At 44.4% G+C, this 18,878-nt stretch overlaps 1 protein-coding gene across 1 annotated transcript in view; it reads left to right on the top strand.

Moving 5' to 3' along the window:
- ITGBL1 (integrin subunit beta like 1) overlaps window positions 1-1,411 on the top strand; it is a 500,642-nt gene extending 499,231 nt beyond the window's left edge. The window contains exon 11 of the mRNA XM_044286160.1: window positions 818-1,411. Within this exon, the coding sequence (XP_044142095.1) occupies window positions 818-909 (92 nt within the window). The 3' untranslated portion in view covers window positions 910-1,411. The remainder of the gene's footprint in view (window positions 1-817) is intronic.
- Window positions 1,412-18,878: the final 17,467 nt, after the last annotated feature.

The raw sequence follows: 18,878 nt of genomic DNA on the forward strand, positions 1-18,878 counted from the left end.
AGGCATGAACATCTCTCGTCTGAATGGGCAGAGAATTCATTCTTTATTGGTTTATACTTATTGGATTAGATCAAAGCCTGGAGCCATGATTACATTAGGCAAAGAGTTGAATAATTTTTTAACAATAGGTTTAATATACTTGACATCCGTAGTAGAATTGCTTTTTTACTGTTCTGCTGTGTGCACAGGTCCTTATGCTGTATAAGGCAGCTATAGAAGTGCATTGAGCCTTCTGTTCTGTCACCTTCTTGACAATAAGTTCATGTGACATAATCCATCAGATGCCACCTGTACAGGTACTGACATGCAACCCCATGCTGTCTCTTGTACTGATCCTGCTTATATTATAGTCTAAGTGCGGCCATGTTATTGTGGGTTTCTCTACGAGCTACAGTATTAGGAAGCATAATTAGCAGATTTATCATAAGTATAAATACGAGTGCATTTTACACTTCCGAAGGTTTCTATAAATAATGCTTAGTCTTATGGAACTAAAAGAGTTAACTTTGGTCTTCAGGTGCAGCCGGTGTAGATGATTACAGCTATGTATCCGTCTAACATGCTATAAAGCCTGAGAGAAATAAAAGACAGCATGATTATAGTGTATAGCACTTTGCTAAGAGCACGGTTGAAAAGATGCTATTAGTTGTCTGAAAGTCTATATTTCCAGTTGATGCTAAATCAAATGCAAAGTGCTGCACACAAAAAGGGAATATTTAGGGGACCAGTTATAGGGTTTTGATTATGACCTGCTACTCTTTAATAAGGCAGTACATTTTGATTGTGACAATTAAACTCCTATTCAATTTGCTTTTAGGCAACGGGATATGTAGCTGTGGAAACTGTGAATGCTGGGAAGGATGGAATGGAAATGCCTGTGAGATATGGCTTGGAAATGAATACCCATAAACGCAAGATGAGGAAATTGGTTAAAATGTGTTCTGTTCCTGTAATATCGGCTACTATTGAATGTACACAATAGTGGAGTATATACCCCGTCATCTGACCTGCTTAATCCGACTGTTCTAAGTCTGTAATTTTGCAATTCATTTAATTTGGGCTGAATTTGAGATATTTTCAAGTGTACGGGCAATAGAAAAGATTGCTTGATTGTATAATTGACATGGTTGTCAGTATATCACATCATCAATCCATGCTAAATGAATAATATGTAGCCAGCTGGCATAGTATGATAGGTATATGTACTGTAATTACTAATACCCAGAGGGGGGTCTTCAACCCCCACTGTAATAATAACCAGCCCCATCCATGACGCTTCGTCACATTAAATGTTTGGTTCATATACTTTGCTCTGATAATTGTTTTTACATTAATCTTATAATAGAACATGTACAAGCAACTTTCTGTAATAAAGAAATGGTTATATGTAATGATATTTTAATAGATATTAAATCTATTGTGTCTCCACTTTGTGAATACTTTCAATGTTATAAGGCGATTATGGCGCAATCCTGTGCCCGCAGACGGTTATATACACAGTCCACAGGTACTGCCCCTAGAAGCAATGTGTACATACGGAATCTGACGGAGAAAACCACAGAGGCATACAGAGGTATAGTAAAGGCCCATGCACCTCTATGGCTGCAATGTTATGGCTCTGCAAAAAAAATTCAAAAATTGAATAGATAAAAACGTAGCTGGGGACAGATTGATATCACTCACATTAATCCATGTCGACCATGAGCTCACAATCTAATTTCCCACCTCAAACACATATACTTGCGAGGACGAATTTCAAAGGAGAAGAAATTCATATCTGTATATTCCTTGTATCCAAATTGCTGCTGAATATTTTATTTGTGCCCTAAGGTACCAGGAGCGCAGTGTAATAATGGGTAAGTCTAAAGCTTCCCTGAGTGACAGTAACTGTCTATACAAACCAGTAGCTAAAATCATTTTACATCTATTATAATGGTATTACTTCTATTACTATATGCTATTATAAAGGGGTCCTTAAGGGGGTTTCCAGTGCTAATTATTTTTTTATCAAGTACCCTTAGCATGCCCCCTGAAACAGGAGATTCATATTTATGTGCTCCATGCCTTCGGTATCTTTATCTTCCTGTCCCCACACTGTTTACATACGTCTGGCCATGGACATGGTCACATGCACCTCTCCAGCCAAAGACTGGCTTCAGCAGTGATGCGGCCACATCAACACGTCACAGCTGAAGCCAGTCATTGCCTGGAGTGGTGCATGCGACCATGTCCATGGCCAGACAGATGTAAACAGCGCTGGGACCAGAGGACAGAGATAGTGGGGGCAGCGTGGAGGACTGGAGTGGCATAAAGCAGGTATTTATGATTCTTCTGTTTCAGGGGACAGGTTGCATTGACTCGATAAAAAAATTACTACTGGAAAACCCCTTTAAGGCTCTACCTAAATTCTCGAAGTCTACTAACCTGTGGAAGGAAGAATGTTGTGCCACCAATAATGTGCATGCTGCTGAACAGGAAGACATCTGGTCGAGACTTCCGCCGAAGAGCCCTCAGTCCAGAGGTAATGCCAATCACGGACATTTAATCCCTATGATGCCGTGGTCAATCCTGATCACAGCATCTAAGCGCGCTGAAAACCGTGGCGATCGGAGGAGCCGGAGTGTGTATGCAGCAGCCCCAGTCTTTGTGAATGACAGGAGGCTGCTGCATAGTATTTCCTATGGAGCCCTTGCCTGTAATAGGGCTCCATAGGAAAGTAGTAAAATAATCATAGACAAGGGCATTGTTTAAAAAATATTTTAATCATCCTCTTTTCCCAAAATAAAAATAAAAGAACTAAAAAAATAAAAAAAAATACACATCATGGGTGTCACTATGTTTGAAAACGCCCATAGTACAATTTCTTTAAATAAAAAGTGATCAAAAAGTCATATACACCCCAGAATGGTATCAATGAAAAGTTCAGATTGCCCCCAAAACATGACGCCCATACAGCTCCGTACACATAATTACAAAAAAATTATAGAGGTCTAAATATGGCGACAAAAAAATGCAACTGATTTTTTTCCCAATTTTTTATTTTTTTTATCAGTTTTATCGTACATCGAACGTCGTAAATGAAAAACCTGTAAAACTGTGGGGGAATAGCATTTTTTTTTTTGCAATTTCACCCCATTTGGAATTTTTTTCTTGCTTTCCACTACATCATATGCAATATTAAAGTGTGGCATTGGAAAGTACAACTTGTCTCACAGAAAACAAACCCTCATATGGCTATGTGAACAGACAAATAAAAAAGTTATGGCTCTGGGAAGGCAGGGAGCGCAAAACGAAAATGCAAAAAAAAAAGAACTTCGGTCCTGAAAAGGTTGTTAAAGGAAAAATGTTTTCTGCCTGTTAAAGCCTGATAGTAACACATTTCCTTTTTTTTGTTTGTTTACTGATTTCAGATTTATTTACTCTGGTTCCTGAACATGACTATGGGGGCGGCCATCTTGCCTGAGCTTTTCTTAACAGAATTTACAAAGCATTAAAAGAATTAGCTTTACGGCTGCCCATGGGCCATAGATGCAATAGACGGGATGGGACCTCATTGACTTCTATGGGAGAGTTTTCTGGGCATGCTCTGTGACCTGTGCAGAGGTCATTATACAAGGAAAGAATAGATGAGCTCTGACTATCAGCTATTGTGAATGGTGGATCCTGTCTTATCTGTCATTCTAATCCTGCCTGTAATGATAACACCTCTGCGTATAGATATGCAGGTAATTGCAGTAAAGTGATCTGTACAGACCAAGAAATGGCGCCTATTATTTGGCTTAGTGGCCAGTGCGAAAACTGCAGGATTTTATGGTTTTTGTTTGTTTGTTTGTTTTTTCTGTTCGTGGATACATTTTAAAAGTTGATTCAGGATCTTTTCAGGCGCTGCCCGGACTCGATGTTTATAATAATAAACGATGATCTTTATTCGATAATAGTCTACGCGTTTCTGGAGCTGGATAGCCCCCTTCGTCAGGACTAGCAGATCAGAAGAATGAAAAAGTAACGGTGATGCAAACTCTCTCTAACTAAGGGTCCATTCACACGTCCATGTGTGTTTTGCGGATCCATGGATCCGTGGATCAGCAAAACACGGATATCGGCGATGTGCGTTCCGCATTTTGCGGACCGCACATTGCCAGCACTTAATAGAATATGTCTGTTCTTGTCTGCAATTGCGGACAAGAATAGGACATGTTCTATTTTTTTCAGGAACTGAATTGCGGCTCTGGAAGGGCGGATCCGCAATTCCGGATCCGGGCAGCACATTCTGCTGCCCCATAGAAATCAATGGGTCCGCAATTCAGTTCCGCAAAATGCGGAACGAAATTGCGGACGTGTGAATAGACTCTTACTTGGATACTTTTTGGAAAGTATCTTTGCAAGGACGTATAAGTTACAAAATGTCATGTAAAAGCAATATTATTACTCCTCACCTGGTTGGATGATGCTGAATACACAAACGTAATCTGTGCAACTAATTTAAAATTCTGTACCGAAATCTGCAATGAAATGTACATGTGTTTTATGGGGATTATATTGTTGATTTTCGTAAAGAATCTAGCCGCTGGTTTCACTCACTGCATTGCAATTAACTAAATCTGTGGTGAAAGTCAGATAAAGCATGCTGCTGATCTGAAAATGTAAAAAACATCCAAGCAGATTTGCTTTTTGTCATGCTTTAACAGTGCTTCTACACGCAGCAGATTTTGTTGCCGAAATTTTCAGCATTGAAAGTCAGTCCTATTCACCCAAATGGGGCTTTCAGAAATCTATGCTTGCCACCAAAACAATCCCATTCAGATAAATGGAACTGATTTTCAGTTGCAGAAATATCTGCAACAAAATCTGCTAAGTCTGAAGGCACCCTTAAAGCATTTACCATTTATTAATTGAGACTACTGGTTTATACATTCCTGAACCTCAAAACTGCAACATCAAGAAGGAAAAGTTGCGGAATTATGGAAATCACAGGATCTATAGACATGTTGATATGCAAATTATAAAAAAAAAGAAACAAAATATTCAAAACTTCTTGATTTAATCACTATAGCGTATGAGTGTCCAGTGTAGAAATGCAAGCACTTACACACCTTGGCATGCTTTCAAAGAGGTTATTAATGGTTGTTTGAGGAATGTTCTGCCATGCTGAAAGCACTTGGGCACTCAAATAATTAAGATCCGCTGCTGGCAGCTTCCTTTGCAGTTGCCGATCAATGACGTCCCAGATGTACACGATGGGAGACAAGTCTGGAGATGCTGCAGGCCATGGTAACACGTTTAAGCCATGCAGGCTGCTCACAGTAGCACAAGCAACATGCAACTGGTGTTGTCCTGTTGAACAATGGCTCCTAGCACACTTTGAAAAGATGGCCGTACCACTGATTCCACAACCAAATCATTGTAAAGCTGAGATGTTAATGTAACTGAAATGTAGACTATAGGGTTTGGGCTACCATACATTACGCAGCCCAGTACCATAATCCTGGGAGTAGGAGCGGTGCGATGTTTCCTTGTAAAGGCCTCGTCATGGCCTTGCCTCTGTGGTCTTCAGACCAATCTCCGACTATCATTGCATAAAGACAAAAGGAGGACTCATTGTTCAAGATGAATGACCTCTAGGGATGAGCGAACCCTAACTGTATAGTTCGGGTTCGTACCGAATTTTGGGGTGTCCGTGACACGGACCCGAACACGGACATTTTCGTAAAAGTTCGGGTTCAGTGTTCGTCGCTTTCTTGGCGCTTTTTGAAAGGCTGCAAAGCAGCCAATCAACAAGCGTCATACTACTTGCCCCAAGTGGCCGTCACAGCCATGCCTACTATTGGCATGGCTGTGATTGGCCAGAGCACCATGTGACCCAGCCTCTATTTAAGCTTAAGTCACATAGCGCCGCCCGTCACTCTGCTCTGATTAGCGTAGGGAGAGGTTGCAGCTGCGACAGTAGGGCGAGATTAGGCTGATTAACTCCTCCAAAAGACTCCATCCAATGATCGATCTGCAGCTGTGGATGATTGAACTGCTGCTATTGAATTGCTCACTGTTTTTAGGCTGCCCAGAGCGTTTTTCAGTCACTTTTTTCTGGGGTCATCGGCGGCCATTTTGTGTCTTGTGTTGCGCCAGCACAAGCTGCCACCAAGTGCATTTAACCCTCAATGGTGTGGTTGTTTTTTGGCTAAATCCTACATCAGGGTGAAGCTGTCACACCAAGTGCATTTAACCAGCAATAGTCTGTTTATTTTTTGGCCATATACTACATCACGGGCAAGCTGCGCCTGTCACCAAGTGCATTTAACCCTCAGTAGTGTGGTTGGTCAAGCTGTCACACCAAGTGCATTTAACCAGCAATAGTCTGTTTATTTATTGGCCATATACTACATCACGGGCAAGCTGCGCCTGTCACCAAGTGCATTTAACCCTCAGTAGTGTGGTTGGTCAAGCTGTCACACCAAGTGCATTTAACCATCAATAGTGTGGTTATTTTTTGGCCATATCCAAGTCTAATTCTGTCAGCAAACGTATACCTGTCACCCAGCGCCTAAATACTAGGCCTCAAGTTTATATCCAGCTAAATCTGTCGTTACTGGTGTGGCTGGTCAAGTTATTTAGTGTCCGTCAAAGCACATTTTTTGTTCTGGGTTGAAATACAATTCCCAATTTAGCAATTTCCTAATTTAGTGGTTTCTGCTGTATCAGAGCTATTTGAAATCTATCCCTAAAAGGGTATATAATATTCAAGGTGCACATAAGGTCATTCTGAATAACTTCACACACACGCTACTGTGCATTTCCAAGTCTAATTCTGTCAGTAAACCTATACCTGTCACCCAGCGCCTAAATACTAGGCCTCAAATGTATATCCAGCTAAATCTGTCGTTACTGCTGTATTGTTGTGGCTGGGCAAGTTATTTAGTGTCCGTCAAAGCACATTTTTTGTTCTGGGTTGAAATACAATTCCCAATTTAGCAATTTCCTAATTTAGTGGTTTCTGCTGTATCAGAGCTATTTGAAATCTATCCCTAAAAGGGTATATAATATTCAAGGTGCACATAGGGTCATTCTGAATAACTTCACACACACGCTACTGTGCATTTCCAAGTCTAATTCTGTCAGTAAACCTATACCTGTCACCCAGCGCCTAAATACTAGGCCTCAAATTTATATCCAGCTAAATCTGTCGTTACTGCTGTACTGTTGTGGCTGGGCAAGTTATTTAGTGTCCGTCAAAGCACATTTTTTGTTCTGGGTTGAAATACAATTCCCAATTTAGCAATTTCCTAATTTAGTGGTTTCTGCTGTATCAGAGCTATTTGAAATCTATCCCTAAAAGGGTATATAATATTCAAGGTGCACATAGGGTCATTCTGAATAACTTCACACATACGCTACTGTGCATTTCCAAGTCTAATTCTGTCAGTAAACCTATACCTGTCACTCAGCGCCTAAATACTAGGCCTCAAATTTATATCCAGCTAAATCTGTCGTTACTGCTGTATTGTTGTGGCTGGGCAAGTTATTTAGTGTCCGTCAAAGCACATTTTTTATTCTGGGTTGAAATACAATTCCCAATTTAGCAATTTCCTAATTTAGTGGTTTCTGCTGTATCAGAGCTATTTGAAATCTATCCCTAAAAGGGTATATAATATTCAAGGTGCACATAGGGTCATTCTGAATAACTTCACACACACGCTACTGTGCATTTCCAAGTCTAATTCTGTCAGTAAACCTATACCTGTCACCCAGCGCCTAAATACTAGGCCTCAAATTTATATCCAGCTAAATCTGTCGTTACTGCTGTACTGTTGTGGCTGGGCAAGTTATTTAGTGTCCGTCAAAGCACATTTTTTATTCTGGGTTGAAATACAATTCCCAATTTAGCAATTTCCTAATTTAGTGGTTTCTGCTGTATCAGAGCTATTTGAAATCTATCCCTAAAAGGGTATATAATATTCAAGGTGCACATAGGGTCATTCTGAATAACTTCACACACACGCTACTGTGCATTTCCAAGTCTAATTCTGTCAGTAAACCTATACCTGTCACCCAGCGCCTAAATACTAGGCCTCAAATTTATATCCAGCTAAATCTGTCGTTACTGCTGTACTGTTGTGGCTGGGCAAGTTATTTAGTGTCCGTCAAAGCACATTTTTTATTCTGGGTTGAAATACAATTCCCAATTTAGCAATTTCCTAATTTAGTGGTTTCTGCTGTATCAGAGCTATTTGAAATCTATCCCTAAAAGGGTATATAATATTCAAGGTGCACATAGGGTCATTCTGAATAACTTCACACACACGCTACTGTGCATTTCCAAGTCTAATTCTGTCAGTAAACGTATACCTGTCACCCAGCGCCTAAATACTAGGCCTCAAATTTATATTCAGCTAAATCTGTCGTTACTGCTGTACTGTTGTGGCTGGGCAAGTTATTTAGTGTCCGTCAAAGCAGATTTTCTGTTCTGGGTTGAAATACAATTCCCAATTTAGCAATTTCCTAATTTAGTGGTTTCTGCTGTATCAGGCCTACTTTAAATACATCCCTAAAAGGGTATATCAGAATCAAGGTGCTGATAGGGTCATTCTGAATAACTTCACACACGCTACTGTGCATATCCCAGTCTAATTCTGTCTGTAAAACGTATACCTGTCACCCAGCGCCTAAATACTAGGCCTCAAATTCATAGTCAGCTAAACCTGTGGTTACTGCTGTGCCTGTATTAGTGTAATACGGTACCTAAATAGATAGCCAGATAGTGTTAGGTGTCTGTAAAAAAGGCCTGAATTTGAATTCAATACATTGGGCCAAATAATATTTTTGTTGTTGTGGTGAACGATAACAATGAGGAAAACATCTAGTAAGGGACGCGGATGTGGACATGGTCGTGGTGGTGTTAGTGGACCCTCTGGTGCTGGGAGAGGACGTGGCCGTTCTGCCACATCCACACGTCCTAGTGTACCAAATACCTAAGGTCCCAGTAGCCGCCAGAATTTACAGCGATATATGGTGGGGCCCAATGCCGTTCTAAGGATGGTAAGGCCTGAGCAGGTACAGGCATTAGTCAATTGGGTGGCCGACAGTGGATCCAGCACGTTCACATTATCTCCCACCCAGTCTTCTGCAGAAAGCGCACAGATGGCGCCTGAAAACCAACCCCATCAGTCTGTCACATCACCCCCATGCATATCAGGGAAACTGTCTGAGCCTCAAGTTATGCAGCAGTCTCTTATGCTGTTTGAAGACTCTGCTGGCAGGGTTTCCCAAGGGCATCCACCTAGCCCTTCCCCAGCAGGTGGAAGACATAGAATGCACTGATGCACAACCACTTATGTTTCCTGATGATGAGGACATGGGAATACCACCTCAGCAAGTCTCTGATGATGACGAAACACAGGTGCCAACTGCTGCGTCTTTCTGCAGTGTGCAGACTGAACAGGAGGTCAGGGATCAAGACTGGGTGGAAGACGATGCAGGGGACGATGAGATCCTAGACCCCACATGGAATGAAGGTCGTGCCACTGACTTTCACAGTTCGGAGGAAGAGGCAGTGGTGAGACCGAGCCAACAGCGTAGCAAAAGAGGGAGCAGTGGGCAAAAGCAGAACACCCGCCGCCAAGAGACTCCGCCTGCTACTGACCGCCGCCATCTGGGACCGAGCACCCCAAAGGCAGCTTCAAGGAGTTCCCTGGCATGGCACTTCTTCAAACAATGTGCTGACGACAAGACCCGAGTGGTTTGCACGCTGTGCCATCAGAGCCTGAAGCGAGGCATTAACGTTCTGAACCTTAGCACAACCTGCATGACTAGGCACCTGCATGCAAAGCATGAACTGCAGTGGAGTAAACACCTTAAAAACAAGGAAGTCACTCAGGCTCCCCCTGCTACCTCTTCTGCTGCTGCCGCCTCGGCCTCTTCTGCTGCTGCCGCCTCGGCCTCTTCTGCTGCTGCCGCCTCGGCCTCTTCCTCCGCCTCTGGAGGAACGTTGGCACCTGTTGCCCAGCAAACAGGGGATGTACCACCAACACCACCACCACTTCCGTCACCAAGCATCTCAACCATGTCACACGGCAGCGTTCAGCTCTCCATCTCACTAACATTTGAGAGAAAGCGTAAATTCCCACCTAGCCACCCTCGATCCCTGGCCCTGAATGCCAGCATTTCTAAACTACTGGCCTATGAAATGCTGTCATTTAGGCTGGTGGACACAGACAGCTTCAAACAGCTCATGTCGCTTGCTGTCCCACAGTATGTTGTTCCTAGCCGGCACTACTTCTCCAAGAGAGCCGTGCCTTCCCTGCACAACCAAGTATCCGATAAAATCAAGTGTGCACTGCGCAACGCCATCTGTGGCAAGGTCCACCTAACCACAGATACGTGGACCAGTAAGCACGGCCAGGGACGCTATATCTCCCTAACTGCACACTGGGTAAATGTAGTGGCAGATGGGCCCCAGGCGGAGAGCTGTTTGGCGCACGTCCTTCCGCCGCCAAGGATCGCAGGGCAACATTCTTTGCCTCCTGTTGCCACCTCCTCCTACTCAGCTTCCTCCTCCTCTTCTTCCACCTGCTCATCCAGTCAGCCACACACCTTCACCACCAACTTCAGCACAGCCCGGGGTAAACGTCAGCAGGCCATTCTGAAACTCATATGTTTGGGGGACAGGCCCCACACCGCACAGGAGTTGTGGCGGGGTATAGAACAACAGACCGACGAGTGGTTGCTGCCGGTGAGCCTCAAGCCCGGCCTGGTGGTGTGCGATAATGGGCGAAATCTCGTTGCAGCTCTGGGACTAGCCGGTTTGACGCACATCCCTTGCTTGGCGCATGTGCTGAATTTGGTGGTGCAGAAGTTCATTCACAACTACCCCGACATGTCAGAGCTGCTGCATAAAGTGCGGGCCGTCTGTTCGCGCTTCCGGCGTTCACATCCTGCCGCTGCTCGCCTGTCTGCGCTACAGCGTAACTTCGGCCTTCCCGCTCACCGCCTCATATGCGACGTGCCGACCAGGTGGAACTCCACCTTGCACATGCTGGACAGACTGTGCGAGCAGCAGCAGGCCATAGTGGAGTTTCAGTTGCAGCACGCACGGGTCAGTCGCACTACGGAACAGCACCACTTCACCACCAATGACTGGGCCTCCATGCGAGACATGTGTGCCCTGTTGCGCTGTTTCGAGTACTTCACCAACATGGCCAGTGGCGATGACGCCGTTATCAGCGTTACAATACCACTTCTATGTCTCCTTGAGAAAACACTTAGGGCGATGATGGAAGAGGAGGTGGCCCAGGAGGAGGAGGAAGAGGGGTCATTTTTAGCACTTTCAGGCCAGTCTCTTCGAAGTGGCTTAGAGGGAGGTTTTTTGCAACAGCAGAGGCCATGTACAAATGTGGCCAGCCAGGGCCCACTACTGGAGGACGAGGAGGACGAGGATGAGGAGGAGGTGGAGGAGGATGAGGATGAAGCATGGTCACAGCGGGGTGGCACCCAACGCAGCTCGGGCCCATCACTGGTGCGTGGCTGGGGGGAAAGGCAGGACGATGATGATATGCCTCCCACAGAGGACAGCTTGTCCTTACCCCTGGGCAGCCTGGCACACATGAGCGACTACATGCTGCAGTGCCTGCGCAACGACAGCAGAGTTGCCCACATTTTAACGTGTGCAGACTACTGGGTTGCCACCCTGCTGGATCCACGGTACAAAGACAATGTACCCACCTTACTTCCTGCACTGGAGCGTGATAGGAAGATGCGCGAGTACAAGCGCACGTTGGTAGACGCGCTACTGAGAGCATTCCCAAATGTCACAGGGGAACAAGTGGAAGCCCAAGGCCAAGGCAGAGGAGGAGCAAGAGGTCGCCAAGGCAGCTGTGTCATGGCCAGCTCCTCTGAGGGCAGGGTTAGCATGGCAGAGATGTGGAAAAGTTTTGTCAACACGCCACAGCTAACTGCACCACCACCTAGCAGGAGGCAACATTTCACTAACATGGTGGAACAGTTCGTGTGCACACCCCTCCACGTACTGACTGACGGTTCGGCCCCATTTAACTTCTGGGTCTCTAAATTGTCCACGTGGCCAGAGCTAGCCTTTTATGCCTTGGAGGTGCTGGCCTGCCCGGCGGCCAGCGTTTTGTCTGAACGTGTATTCAGCACGGCAGGGGGCGTCATTACAGACAAACGCAGCCGCCTGTCTACAGCCAATGTGGACAAGCTGACGTTCATAAAAATGAACCAGGCATGGATCCCACAGGACCTGTCCATCCCTTGTGCAGATTAGACATTAACTACCTCCCCTTAACCATATATTATTGTACTCCAGGGCACTTCCTCATTCAATCCTATTTTTATTTTCATTTTACCATTATATTGCGAGGCTACCCAAAGTTGAATGAACCTCTCCTCTGTCTGGGTGCCGGGGCCTAAATATATGCCAATGGACTGTTCCAATGTTGGGTGACGTGAAGCCTGATTCTCTGCTATGACATGCAGACTAATTCTCTGCTGACATGAAGCCAGATTCTCTGTTACGGGACCTCTCTCCTCTGCCTGGGTGCTGGGCCTAAATATATGACAATGGACTGTTGCAGTGGTGGCTGACGTGAAGCCTGATTCTCTGCTATGACATGCAAACTGATTCTCTGCTGACATGAAGACAGATTCTCTGTTACGGGACCTCTCTCCTCTGCCTGGGTGCTGGGCCTAAATATCTGACAATGGACTGTTGCAGTGGTGGCTGACGTGAAGCCTGATTCTCTGCTATGACATGCAGACTGATTCTCTGCTGACATGAAGCCAGATCCTCTGTTACGGGACCTCTCTCCTCTGCCTGGGTGCTGGGCCTAAATATATGCCAATGGACTGTTGCAGTGGTGGCTGACGTGAAGCCTGATTCTCTGCTATGACATGCAGACTGATTCTCTGCTGACATGAAGACAGATTCTCTGTTACGGGACCTCTCTCCTCTGCCTGGGTGCTGGGCCTAAATATATGACAATGGACTGTTGCAGTGGTGGCTGACGTGAAGCCTGATTCTCTGCTATGACATGCAGACTAATTCTCTGCTGACATGAAGACAGATTCTCTGTTACGCTCTCTCCTCTGCCTGGGTGCCGGGGCCTAAATATCTGAGAATGGACTGTTCCAGTGGTGGGTGACGTGAAGCCAGATTCTCTGCTATGGGACCTCTCTCCAATTGATATTGGTTAATTTTTATTTATTTTATTTTTATTTTAATTCATTTCCCTATCCACATTTGTTTGCATGGGATTTACCTACATGTTGCTCCCTTTTGCAGCCCTCTAGCCCTTTCCTGGGCTGTTTTACAGCCTTTTTAGTGCCGAAAAGTTCGGGTCCCCATTGACTTCAATGGGGTTCGGGTTCGGGACAAAGTTCGGATCGGGTTCGGATCCCGAACCCGAACATTTCCGGGAAGTTCGGCCGAACTTCTCGAACCCGAACATCCAGGTGTCCGCTCAACTCTAATGACCTCCATTCCAGCCTCCATTGCCATCTTGCTGTGTACCACAATAGATTTTGAGAGAGGTGGTAGTGAGATCAATCGAACACCTGTAGTTGGATGTCTGGCTTGTAGCTTAATGTTGTGCACAACCCTTCTGATGGTTTGTGTAGACACTGTTTGCTGTCCTAGGCTTGGAATGTGGTGTCCAATTTCACTTGCAGTACAGAATGGATCACTATGTGCCATTCTTCTAACCAGACGATCCGCCTGTGCAGAGGTTCGTCTCTGTGCACATCTTGCTTTCATTCCTGTTCGTCGTTGTATTCTCAACCACCAAGACATGCAACATTGAACAATGCTGACGTCTTGACCTAGGCTTATAGTGATAAACTATACAGATGGTATTGCACGATTATCCCACACAACATGATCTGAGTTTTGATAATTTATGTAGCTAAAGAACTTTGCTTTCAATCAGGCTTTTATGCCCCTCCCAAATCCCACAGATTGGAGCTAGGTGCTTGAAAATTTGATCTTCTGCAGATCTTAGCAACACCTGCTACTTCCATTTGAATAACCTTACAGCTTGTCCTTCTTTGTGTTCCAATTTCAATGTTGAGGAGTTTATGTAAATTAAATGTTTTTGGATAGACTGAGAAGGGTTCCTGTCCAATTTCTACCTCAGATACAAAAAATAATGCTTTTTGAGGAATGTGTTTTTTTTGTATGATGATATATTTCGGTATATACCATAAATGCAGTGTTGCATTTATTACTGTGGTCCAGGGTTTTGGTTGTCAGAATTATGGGGGTCATTTACTATTGGATATACTCCAGTTTTCAGGCATACTGTATATCTTCCTTGCTTACGCCAGATCTAAAAAAGAGAGGCCTGTTTTAGGCATCGAAAATTGTATAAATTTTAGCCAGCAAGTAAGCTAGCTTACATTTAGGCCGGCGCCTCTTGATAACTTTGGCCGATCCACCGCCAGTGCAGGGGTTATTAAGAACGCCGTCTAAAATGCTGATCTTAATAAATGACCCCCTATATTTTCTTGCATGTCAGACAGGACTGAGCTGTGTTTACAATGCAAATCTGCTTTTGGCAGAACATTACAGCTGAGACTTCAGCTGCTCTATACTGAAATCATAAGCTTCAATGAATTATACTCATTGTCATTGAATTTGCTAAAACTCTAAAATATAAGTGTTCTACCACATACAATAATTTATCCTATGAACAGAACAGCGTCAAAGTCAAACACAGTGCAATGCTGGGATGTACACAACAAGGAAAAAATCAAGCTTGGTAATGAATTTGTGTTGGTGGACTATTTACTGTAAGTCTGTAATTAAAATCGGTAATTAACTTTTTTCTAAAGCTTGGACAAGTACTAATCATATAGTTGAAGCACAGTGTTATGTACTGTAAGATGTGCTTTACCAAGTACTGGAATCTCCATGTTCCTCTAATTGCACTCTTGACGCTACTTGTAGCTATGTGTGGGCCTACATTATTATGATCCACTTCTACATAAGGCTCCCACACAACCATCATGTTGGATGTTATCTACAGGTACGAGTAACCTAATGAGCAAGAAGCATCTTGAAATGAGGGATTTACGGGATTGTTAGCCGGCCACTAATAGGAGTTAATTTATGGATATGGGGTTACCATGTATGTTTTCAAATATCCTAAAAACATCCTATCAAAAAAAATAAAAATAAAATGTCCTACTTGTTTTCTGAGCCACCTATATAATCTGATTCTTCACTATATGGTTAAACACATTTGTTAACCCTTTTGGCCCAGGAGGTTTATTTATTCACTACCTGCATTCCCTGGGCCATAACTTTTATTTTTCCATTCGCAGTCGTATGAGGACATGTTTTTTTGAAGGACAAGTTGTACTTTCGAATTCCACCATTTAGTATTGTGTACGATGTAGTGAGAATCTGTTAAAAAAATTGGGTGAAATAAAAAAACTAAAAACTAAATGCCACAACAGTTTTATGCATTTTGTTTTTAAAGTGTCCCTTATAAAACTGACCAGTTAATTTCATTCTCTGGGTCAGTGCGATTACGGCAATACAACATAGGTATAGTTTTTCTTGCATTTTAATACTGAAAAAAAAAATATTTTTTTATTTTCATTGCCATATTCTGACCCCTATTATTTATTTGTAGTTATGTGATGTCTGGGTGTGTATGACTTTTTGATCACTTTTTATTACATTTTTTATGGAAGGTGAATCACAAAACAGTGAATCAGCTATTATTACTTTTTTATCCATTTTGTTATTTCCCGTATGAGATAAATATTTTTATATTTTATTAGTATGGGTGTTTTTGCATGCGGCAATGCCCATGATATGTATTTTTTTCTTGTTTATATATTTTGATTTTGAGGACAGGGTTTGATTATAATTTTTATATTTGTAATTTTTTTCATTTTTTTTATAGTTCCTATAACAAGCAATCATCAGATTGCTTCTCTCATAGACTCCAATGCATTAGTCTATTAGGATTTAATTGTATTCTTATGGAGCCCTGCCACAGGTAGGCTCTGTATAGAAGCTAATGTGTGGCAGTCTAATACAGAGGGTGCAGGGGCGTAGCTATAGGGGGTGCAGAGGTAGCAGTCGCTACCGGGCCCAGGAGCCTGAGGGGGCCCAAAGACCCTTGTGCTGCATAAGAAGACACACAAAGCACTGAGGGAAGGGGGGCCCAAGTCTAACTCTTGCACCAGGGCCCATGAGCCTTTAGTTACGCCCCTGAGAGGGTGCCATCCAGTTCCCCCGATTCTCGCAAGGGGAAGCGGTACACCCCCACCCAAAAGCGCACACTTCTGGGTTTTGTGCTCCCAGATGCTGTGGTCACGTTATCATGTTTGCTGCTTAAAACTATCTTTAAAGGGGTTCTCCGGGAATTAAGAAAATGAAAATACTTAAATATTACTTTATTATAAATATATTCTCAAATACCTTTCATTATTTATTATGGCTCGTTTTGTCAGGGGAGTAAACATCAGGGGAAACAAAATGGCCGCTGTCCTACCAGTACACACAGAAACTGTCCTAATCACACAGCAGGACAATTTACTTCACAACACTGAGGTAAAGAGCTGCATCATCCTCCTCTCTGCTCTAATTGTCAGTAATTATGATCCTGAATACAGCTGATAAGAACTTTAGCTGAATCTCTGGGGAGTTCAGAGGAGATATGAAGTACATAGTGAATGGATAGGACAGACTGTGTTGATATGGAGCTGTGGTAATGGAGACTACATACAAGTGCTGCTGATCATTACCTCCACCCTCCTCTCTGTACTTCATGTCTCATGATTTCCATTCCCACAGAACAAAGAGGATGAGGCAGCTCTTCAGCTCAGTGTTGTGAAGTAACTTGTCCTCCTGTGTGATTAGAACAGGTTCTGTGTGTACTTGTAGGATGGTGGCCATTTTATTTCTCCTAGTGATTGATCCGTAGACAAAACTAGCCATTCTAACTAATGAAAGGTATTTAGGGAATATATTTATTATAAAGTAATATTTAAGTATTTTGATTTTCTTAATTCCCGGAGAATACTTTTAAATAGGGGATTAAAATTGCCTTTTCTATTGATTATTCAAGATACAAATAGAAATGAGGATAGAACAGGCAGTACCAGGGCTGAACACTGATCCATTATAGTCAATGGCCCAATGGGGGACGCGGAATCCGGGGATGGCACGAACAGGGAAATGCCGTTCCACCCGGCCAGGAAACCCTGCCACATCTGGAGATCCGCCATGGCATGCCTGTCCAGTTGGACGGTTGAATCCTGGTCCAGAGCTAACGGGAGGAGACTGAGGAGACGGGAAGTGAACAACCTGCCCTGGGGCATGATCTTGAAGGCGAAGTTGAGGTAACCTAACAGGGACTGGAGCTCCTGCTTGGACAGGACCCTGGACAAAGCCGCGGAGGAGACGGCGGACTGGATCTTAGCCAGCTTTGCCGTGGGGAGGCTGGCTTCCATGCGGACAGAAGCCAAGATAATGCCCAAGATGTTAACCCTGGTGCCTGGTCCCTCCATCTTGGCAGTCGCCACAGGGACCTCGAGGCTGGCGAACAGCTGGAGAAAGCTTGCCAATCCTGAGGGGATGCCCTGGGGCCTCCCGACGATCAGAAAATCGTCGAGATAATGGATAACCATGTCCAAACCCCCGTGATGAACTAGGATCCAATGCAAAGCGCAAGTGAATCTGTCAAACAGCCATGGGCTGCTCTTGGATCCGAAGGTGAGCCGGTTGGCAAAGTAGTACCCGTCCGCCCAATGCAAGCAATAATATTTCCATAGCTGGGGAAGGATAGGGAGCAATTTGAAGGCGTCCGCTATGTCGGCCTTGGTCAACCAAGCCCCTTCCCCAGCCAGCAGGACATACTGGATGGCCTCATCGATGGGCGAGTACGTCATGGAGAACTCCTCTGATGGGATTAAGGAGTTCAGGCTGGGAATGGGCGACATGTGTGGAGCCGACAAATCATAAATTAAACGCCTTTTATTTGAGGACTGCTTGGTAACCAGGCCAATTGGATTCACCCTCCAAGTCGCGAAGGGGATGGACTGGAACGGGCCCAGCAGGAACCCCTTCCGGACTTCGTCCTGCAACAAGGTATCCACTGCCGCCGGCTCCTGGATAGCCGACAGCAAGTTCCTTCCCTCCCAGGAAACTTGAGGGAGGGCAATGAAACCCGTGTGGAAACCCCTCTCGAATCCGGAGAGAAGGAACTGGGATAACTGGCGATCGGGATGGTCCTGCAATAGAACGCCCAAGAGCTTGATGTTGATGTCAGCCAGTCATAGGTTCTTGTGCTGCCTTTTTAGGCAGCTTGGGCGAGGATGGGCCCTGAAACAGAGGGAGCACATATGCAGCGCTCTACAACTATTGAACCCGCAACCTCCAGCATTGAAGTTGTTGCAAACTTGACTTTGGCATGCGCTCAGCCTTGCTGGAAGATTCCTAACCACTATTATTTCTCCCAAAAATCCATCCCTGCCTTTTACTGTCACGTGGCAGACAATATGAGCCGCTCCCTGCAATTCTCGCTGTGTGGAAAGGTTCACGCCACTGTTGACACCTGGAGCAGCTCTCAAGGACAAGGACAGTACATGTCTTTCACGGCCCACTGGGTCAATGTTTTTTTCCAGCAGCAGTGAGGCAGCGGCCTTGCAATGAGGCCAGGTCCTTTTGACCCCCCCACTCATGATTATGTCAGCCTGGCTCCCACACCAGGCACCTATCTGCCTCCTCCTCCATGGACACGTTCCTGTCCCCAACAGCAGCTGGGCACAGCTTGCACCTTTTGAGATAGTTTCAGGTTACAGGTACGTAGCCGATTTTGTAATTAGGGTGGACCTAGTCCTGAAGTCTATATCTGCCC

Source organism: Bufo gargarizans, chromosome 3 (genome assembly GCF_014858855.1).
Source record: "Bufo gargarizans isolate SCDJY-AF-19 chromosome 3, ASM1485885v1, whole genome shotgun sequence".
NCBI lineage: Eukaryota > Metazoa > Chordata > Amphibia > Anura > Bufonidae > Bufo > Bufo gargarizans.